Below are 8,281 nucleotides of genomic sequence, written 5' to 3' on the forward strand. Positions count from 1 at the left end.
CTACTCGGATAAAGAAACAACTTTTGACACTGACGTGAACAGAGGAGTCTTATTAATATGAATCCTCTTAAACAACATGATGGTTCATTAAGGTTTTTTGTGTCCTCTGGGGTTCATTTTGACTGGTTTTGTCTGTATTTAAGGTCAAATGTAGAGATGCTGCCCCTTGTGGTCAGTTAATGTTTGAGGGGTTTTACTAAAACAAATTTCACCTTCCTCTTCCTATAGACACTTTCTATAGTACAAAAGCTATTTTGTAGTTTTGTTGGTGTAGCATTGTGCTGTTTTACCTTCAGACCACCATTTCCTTTGGAACTACATTTTCTCAACACAAGACATGGCTGTCTCACAGCAAGGTAAAGCACTAAAACTATTAAGCACGTAGCGTTTGCTTGAACTGAAGTTGTAGCTACACTTGGAACAGTGTATTGGTACATAATGAAGGATCTGAATATTCCCTCCAACACTTGTTACCTTTTACATATTATCTTCTCCATAATTATTGAGAACATTCAAGAAACAGCATGGTCTTTGAACTATGTTTATTGTTCAGTTTTGTTTTCTTTAACATTGCTCCACTGCTCCACATTCTGTATCCTGTTCTGAGATTGTTTAACAGGCTGAGTGAGACCTAAACTGAACTACATTTCAGACATTAGTTCCCAGTTTCTGCTTGTTTCTCACAAATTCGTCTGTGAGGCACTTTGCAGGATTTATCAAACCAACACCAAAGATGTCTTGCTGTCTCCCCCATCCTCGCACAGTCCTCCCCATCAGGATCTTCCTCTGTCCAGTTGTCTGGCTCAACACCGCTCCAAAAAGATGAACTGAGAGGGTGAGAACAGAAAGAACTGATTCAACAAAACAGGTAACTTTGATATTGGAAATGGACAAAAATGTGTTTTACAACAGTGAAACCTTGTGTACAGTGGAGAGCCGTCCACCCACAACCATGTGCCCTCTTCCTTTGAGTCTGTCAGTCCAATCCAGAACCTGTCCTCAAATAGTTCATTTTTTCTCTCACTTTCAGCTCCAGGAATGTCTGGACGGAAAGTTGATGAAAGTACAACATGTAACTTTTCACACAGATATCGTGAACGAATGCAGAAAGCTACATGAACCTGCAGCAGTGTGTTATACCTGCTCCTCTCTGCTGTCTATCTTAACCAGGTCTCCTCCTTGTTGTCGACAATCCTCTCTGCTATTTTCCCAGGGTGAACTATTGTTGGAGAAATAATAGCACTTTCCTCCATGTTGCTCCCAGCCTTCTTCACATATCGCTTCATCTTTGAAGATATCACAGCAACGACTTCAGTCAGGTGCAACAAATCACTGTTTATATTTGTGTGATTAATAAGCAGCAGGAGCTTTGAATCTGCGAGTAGCTGAGACAATCAGAGAGAGGCAACAGTTTTCTACACCAGTTATAGTATAATACTACCAATTTAACTTTTTGTATCTGTCATTCCACCAGTTTTTCTTTAATTATCATCAGAGGACAAAAACCAGTTTGAAAGGAAAACTCCATCACTTACTTATTTTTATTGCAGGAGGTTGTGGGCATGTTTGCTGCACCGTGTTGCATGGTTTTACATTACAGCGTCTCTCTGTTATTAAAGAGTATTAAAAGCTTCAAGGGTTAAAGCTTGCAAGTTTATGAGTTTTAATCTGAGAGCAGCTGAAACAATCACTATTATTCTTATTCACATTTACAAGTTAGCAAGGCAGATGACTGTAGAATCTGAGCTGCAAACCACAAAATAAATCTTTTTTCTGAACCTGAACGGAGACATAACACAAACCTTTCACATTCTAGTTAAAGTGGGAAAACAAAAAAACGCAAGATAACTTGAAAACAGATCATTATCAGAGATCAGTCATTCAACAACAAACCTTGTCACATTTTAAAGTGACCCTGCAGTGTTGTAATTTAACTGACAGTAGACTTGTAACTTGTAGACTGAAGACAAAGAGAGTTTCAAATCGTGACTGGCTTACCTGTGAGATTTCTTTTTAGAGCTTCATGCTCGTCTCTCAGTGTCTGGAAACTTTTCTTGGTTTGGATGTTAGCGAAAACTGATTGAAAAACATAAGAACAGGTCAAATGATCCTTTGGTAAATCAGTCAGTCCTTAATAATAAACAATTATAGAGAAAGAAACACCTTCTAAGATGAAGTCTGAAAATAACAAAAGTCACTGAATTTCATCTAGTTTTTCACAGCACTTCTAAAAGGGTCGATTCCACTGATGACAGACTGAACAAAATAAAAACTGGTCTGTGGTGGATTCCTTAATTTTAACTTGTTCTGTTGTAAATAAAAAGAGGAAAGAACATCTAGCCTGGATACAAAGCTATAAAGGTTGTTTTTTTGTGCACATTTGAGTGTCCAGATGCTTTTTTTCATTTAACTTCTATTGTAAAATCTCTTAACACATTGTTAAAAACACTAACTTTATACTTTTTAATAATTAATTCAGATGATAATCTGGTATTTTATTATAAAGTGAGAAAGTTCTGTTAACTTGTGTACTTTAGTTGAGGAATGAAGAGAAACTAATTTTGCATCTTTACTTTGCATTTCAAAATCTCACAACATGTATTAACTAAATTAATATAATAAAATAGATGAGTTTGTCAGTTTTAATGTGTATAATTACTTTAAAAACCTATAATCATGAGTTGTCTGAATGTCCAATGAATCATTTATCTAACTCATAAAAATAAGTTAAACAATATTCACTCATTTACATATATTTTGCTTGTTAAAGTTATGATGAAGGTCTTTTTATACATGTGTCACAGAGACGGACACTTCCTGCACCCTTTCAATATACGGTAGATTTCTGTGGCCACACAGAAGATCTAAAATTTAGTATTTATCTTAACTGTCAGGGTTACGTCTGTGTGTCTGCCTGTTTTCTGTTTTATTTAACATGGCCTATGTTTACGTGTTTTAGACACAACACAATTTTGTTCCATTAAATTTGGTGAGTCTGTCTGACTTTGCTGCTGTGTTAATTTATGATTGTTTTGAAAGTCAAACTTTTATAGTGAGGAGGAGCCTGGTTATCCTGACACGTCATCCAAAATCAACTTGTTTATTGACAATAAGAAAATTAATTCAATTCAATTTTATTTATATAGCGCCAAATCACAACAACAGTTATCTCACAGCGCTTTTCATAAAAGAGCAGGTCTAGACCGTACTCTGTGATGTTATTTACAGAAGCCCAACAGTTCCCACCAAGAGCAGCACTAGGCGACAGAGGCAAGGAAAAACTTCCTTTTAAGAGGCAGAAACCTCGAGCAGAACCATGGCTCAGGGTGGGTGGGGGTGGGTGAGAGGGTGGGGTGAGAGAGAGAGAGAGAGAGAGATGTAAGGAGAGAGAGAGAGAGAGAGAGAGAGAGAGAGAGAGAGAGAGAGAGAGAGAGAGAGAGAGAGAGAGAGAGAGAGAGAGAGAGAGAGAGAGAGAGAGTAAGGAGAGAGAGAGGGGAGGGAGGCAGCCTACACAATATACACACAGAGGTACAGACAGTGAAGGTAATGTTGCTATAGACTAAATGAAAAATGGTACAGATATTTATATAGTGTTAATGGTAACCATCGTAATGTTAATGATTATAATAACAATAAGACTAGCAACAATAGTCGTTGCAGCAGAGGGTGTCGAGCAGGAACACGGGGGCAGCAGGTGACCCGCAGCCACAGATCCAGACTCCACAGCTCCAGAGCCAGAAAACCTGCAGGAAGTGATAGGAGGAGAGGAGAGAGACGAGAAAGCACAAGACTACCAGAAAGGGGAGAAGTTGTGTTAGTAACATGCAATAATGGGATAAGGTTGCATACAGAGGGAGAGAAAGTAGAGGAGAGAGGAGCTCAGTGCATCATGGGAAATCCCCCGGCAGTCTAGGCCTATAGCAGCATAACTAAGGGATGGTTCAGGACTCACCTGAGCCAGCCCTAACTATAAGCTTTATCAAAGAGGAAAGTCTTAAGCCTACTCTTAAATGTGGAGATGGTGTCTGCCTCCTGAACCCAAACTGGAACCTGGTTCCACAGGAGAGGAGCTTGATAGCTGAACGCTCTGGCTCCTAGTCTACTTTTGGAGACTCTAGGAACCACAAGTAACCCTGCATTCTGGGAGCGCAGTGCTCTGGTGGGGTAGTAAGGTACTATGAGCTCTTTAAGATAAGATGGTGCCTGACCATTAAGAGCTTTGTAGGTAAGAAGAATGATTTTAAATTCTATTCTGGATTTTACTGGAAGCCAATGCAAAGAAGCTAAAACAGGAGAAATGTGATCTCTTTTCCTGGTTCCTGTCAGAACACGTGCTGCAGCATTCTGGATCAGCTGAAGAGTCTTAATGGACTTTTTCGAGCAGCCTGATAATAAGGAATTGCAGTAATCCAGCCTAGAAGTAACAAATGCATGGACTAGTTTTTCTGCATCATTTTTAGACAGGATGTTCCTGATTTTCGCAATATTACGTAGGTGAAAAAAGGCGGTCCTTGAAATTTGCTTAATGTGAGACTTAAACGACATGTCCTGATCAAAGATAACTCCAAGATTCCTCACAGTGGTGCTGGAGGCCAGGCGATGCCATCCAGGGAAACTATATCTTTAGATAATGCGTCACGGAGGTGCTTAGGCCCCAGAGCAATAACTTCAGTTTTATCTGAGTTTAACATAGAAAATTACAGGTCATCCAGGTTTTAACATCCTGAAGGCACATTTGAAGTTTAGCTAACTGATGAGTTTCATCTGGCTTGATCGATAGATATAACTGAGTATCATCTGCATAACAATGAAAGCTTATGGAATGTTTCCTGATAATATTGCCTAAAGGAAGCATATATAAAGTGAAGAGGATTGGTCCAAGGACAGATCCTTGAGGAACTCCATGAGTAACTTTGGCGTGCATGGAGGACTCATCGTTAACATGTACAAACTGAAATCGATCTGATAAATAGGACTTAAACCAGCTTAGAGCGGTTCCTTTAATGCCAATGAAATATTCCAGTCTCTGCAATAGGATCTGATGGTCAATGGTATCAAATGCAGCACTAAGATCTAATAAAACCAGTACAGAGACAAGTCCTTTGTCTGATGCAATAAGGAGGTCATTAGTAATTTTCACCAGTGCTGTCTCTGTGCTATGATGAGCTCTAAATCCTGACTGAAAATCCTCAAATAAACTATTGCTCTGTAGAAAGTCACACAGCTGTTTAGCAACTGCTTTCTCCAGAACCTTAGAGAGAAATGGAAGGTTAGATATAGGTCTATAGTTGGCTAAAACATCCGGATCAAGTTTGGGCTTTTTCAGAAGAGGTTTAATTACAGCTACTTTAAAGTACTGTGGTACATAGCCTGTTGATAAAGATAGATTGATCATATCTAGTATAGAGGTGCTGACTAAGGGTAAAACATCTTTAAGCAGCCTAGTCGGGATGGGGTCTAAGAGGCAGGTTGATGGTTTAGATGAAGAAATTATTGAAGTTAGTTGGTAAAGATTGAGGGAAGCAAAACAGTCTAAACATGTATCTGGTTCTACAGCTGTTTCTAAGGTTCCTGAGTTAAGAGATAAGTCGGTGCCAGTTGAGGGCAGGTCTTGGTGAATTTTGTCTCTAATAGCTAGAATTTTATCATTAAAGAAGCTCATGAAGTCGTAACTACTGAGAGCTATGGGAATACTTGGCTCAATAGAGCTGTGACTCTCTGTCAGCCTGGCTACAGTGCTGAAAAGAAACCTGGGGTTGTTCCTATTTTCCTCTATTAATGACGAGTAGTACGCTGCTCTGGCATTACGGAGGGCCTTCCTATAAGTTTTAAGACTATCTTGCCAAATTAAACGAGAATTTTCCACTTTGGTGGAACGCCAATTCCTCTCAAGTTTCCGTGATATTTGCTTTAATTTGCGAGTTTCAGTATTATACCATGGAGCTAACCGTCTTTGTTTTAGTATTTTCTTTTTTAGAGGGGCTACAGAGTCGAGTGTCATTCGCAGCGAGCCTGCAGCACTATCAACAAGATGATCGATTTGGGAGGGACTGAAATTAGCATAGGAGTCCTCCGTTACTTTGTGACTAGATAATGTATTTAGAGCTGATGGAATCGCATCCTTAAATTTAGCTATAGCACTATCAGACAGACATCTTGTATAGAAATTTTTGCCCAATGGCGAGTAGTTCAGCAATACAAACTCAAAAGTTATCAAACAGTGGTCGGATAAAGAGGGATTCTGTGGGAACACCACTAAATGTTCAATTTCAATACCATACACCAAAACAAGGTCGAGGGTGTGGTTAAAACAGTGAGTCGGTTCATGAACACTCTGAGAGAAGCCGATGGAATCTAACAAGAGATAAACGCAGTACTGAAGCTGTCATTCTCAACATCCACATGAATATTAAAATCCCCTACAATAATAACTTTGTCCGTTTTAAGGACTAAAGTTGACAAAAACTCTGCAAATTCAGATAAGAATTCAGAATACGGGCCAGGTGCTCGGTACACTATAAAAAAAGAATTGGTTGCAGTGATTTCCAACTTGGGTGCGAAAGACTAAGAACAAGACTTTCAAATGAGTTATAGTTTAGTTTAGGTTTAGAGCTGATTAGTAGGCTAGAGTCGAAGATAGCTGCAACTCCACCTCCTCGGCCTGTGCCTCGAGGAATGTGAGTATTAATATGACTGGGAGGGGTGGATTCATTTAGGCTAACATATTCTCCATCACCCAGCCAGGTTTCAGTAAGACCAAATAAATCAATATCATAATCTGATATTAGTTCATTTACTAGTACACCTTTAGAAGAGAGAGATCTGATGTTTAAGAGTCCACATTTAACTCTCCTATTCGTTTGCACTATTGCTCTTGTGGTTTTAATTTTTATGAGGTTTTTATGCACAGCTCCTCTTCTGTTTACCTTTTTAAATAATTTCGATGGTCGGGGGACAGACACCGTCACTATAGGATTTTCACTAAGTAACTCCTGAAATGGAGGAGCAGAGAAGTGTGTTAGACTGCGACTCTGCGTAGGGTTTTGGGTGGGTAACTGCTGAAAAAGAAGGGCAGAGAAGTGTGTTAAACTGCGACTCTGCCTCCTGGTCTCAACTCTGGGTTGTCATGGATTTGGTCCACTAATAAACTTGGCCAGATTTCTAGAAATGAGAGCTGCTCCTTCCCAAGTGGGATGGATGCCGTCTCTCCGGATCAGACCAGGTCTTCCCCAGAAAGTCTGCCAATGATCAACAAAGCCCACATCGTTTGCTGGACACCACCTCGACAACCAGCGGCGGAATGACGACATGCGGCTATACATGTCATCACTGGTCAGATTTGGCAGGGGTCCAGAGAAAACTACGGTGTCCGACATTGTTTTTGCATATGTACACACCGACTCAACATTAATCTTAGTGACCTCCGATTGGCGTAACCGGGAGTCATTACCGCCGACGTGAATAACAATCTTACTGTATTTACGTTTATCCTTAGCCAGCAGTTTCAAATAAGACTCAATGTCGCCCGCTCTGGCCCCAGGGATGCACTTAACTATGGCCGCTGGCTTCGCTAAATTCACGTTTCTCAAAATGGAGCTGCCAATGATCAGAGTTGGTTTCTCAGCGGGTGTGTCGCTGAGTGGGGAAAATCTGTTAGAAACGTGAACAGGTTGATGATGCCCCGTGGACTTTGAATGCTTACTATTCCTCCTTCGGACAGTCACCCAGCCCCCCTTTCCTGGCTGCACAGGGGATGCCGGGGACGGCTACCAGAGGCTAACTCAGGCCGTTCCGCACCGACTACCGGGGACTGGCTAGCTACAGTAGCTAAAGACTGATCTACCAGGTGCGGAGCCGGACTTCTAATCACTGAGCCTCGCCTCCATGTCTATAAATAAACTACACCTATAACACGTACCATTACCGCTAAAGGAGGCAGAGGAGTAACTGAACATCTGACACACCGAGCAGGAGAAAGTAGGAGAGAGAGAGGGAGAAGGAGAAGCCATCGCTAGCTGCTAAGCTAAAGTCGCTAACGGCTAAGCTAAAGTACTGTAGCGTCAGTTACCAAAACTTTAGAACAACTATGAGATTGAACAGCAGTCACTAAAAGATGGAAAGAACTGTGAGTGCTTAGGCAAAATTACTGTAAAGAATAAGTGTTTAGCGAACAGTTGGCCGCTGTAATCAAACAAATGTAACTGTTATTTAGCGAGAGCAGCACAACACGGTACCAACACACAAGCACCGGAACGGAAATGAGTCGACACGCTTACCGCAA

At 40.6% G+C, this 8,281-nt stretch overlaps 2 protein-coding genes across 2 annotated transcripts in view; one reads left to right on the forward strand and one right to left on the reverse strand.

The window, feature by feature from the left end:
* Nucleotides 1-31: 31 nt before the first annotated feature.
* LOC119907494 (C-type lectin domain family 4 member E-like) lies at nucleotides 32-2,076 on the reverse strand (the record flags this gene model as incomplete). Its single annotated transcript, XM_038725257.1, is given in 6 exon segments — nucleotides 32-827; nucleotides 919-1,006; nucleotides 1,009-1,042; nucleotides 1,141-1,286; nucleotides 1,536-1,607; nucleotides 1,999-2,076. Coding segments are annotated over 6 exon segments (590 nt in total), but the record flags the coding sequence as incomplete, so codon positions are not given.
* A 1,240-nt stretch (nucleotides 2,077-3,316) lies between these two features.
* LOC119907751 (C-type lectin domain family 4 member E-like) overlaps nucleotides 3,317-8,281 on the forward strand; it is an 8,510-nt gene continuing 3,545 nt past the window's right edge. The window contains exon 1 of the mRNA XM_038725434.1: nucleotides 3,317-3,326. Within this exon, the coding sequence (XP_038581362.1) occupies nucleotides 3,317-3,326 (10 nt within the window). The remainder of the gene's footprint in view (nucleotides 3,327-8,281) is intronic.

This window comes from Micropterus salmoides, unplaced genomic scaffold (genome assembly GCF_014851395.1).
Source record: "Micropterus salmoides isolate LMB-PRFRI ecotype aquatic unplaced genomic scaffold, ASM1485139v1 Ms_hic_scaffold_17, whole genome shotgun sequence".
NCBI lineage: Eukaryota > Metazoa > Chordata > Actinopteri > Centrarchiformes > Centrarchidae > Micropterus > Micropterus salmoides.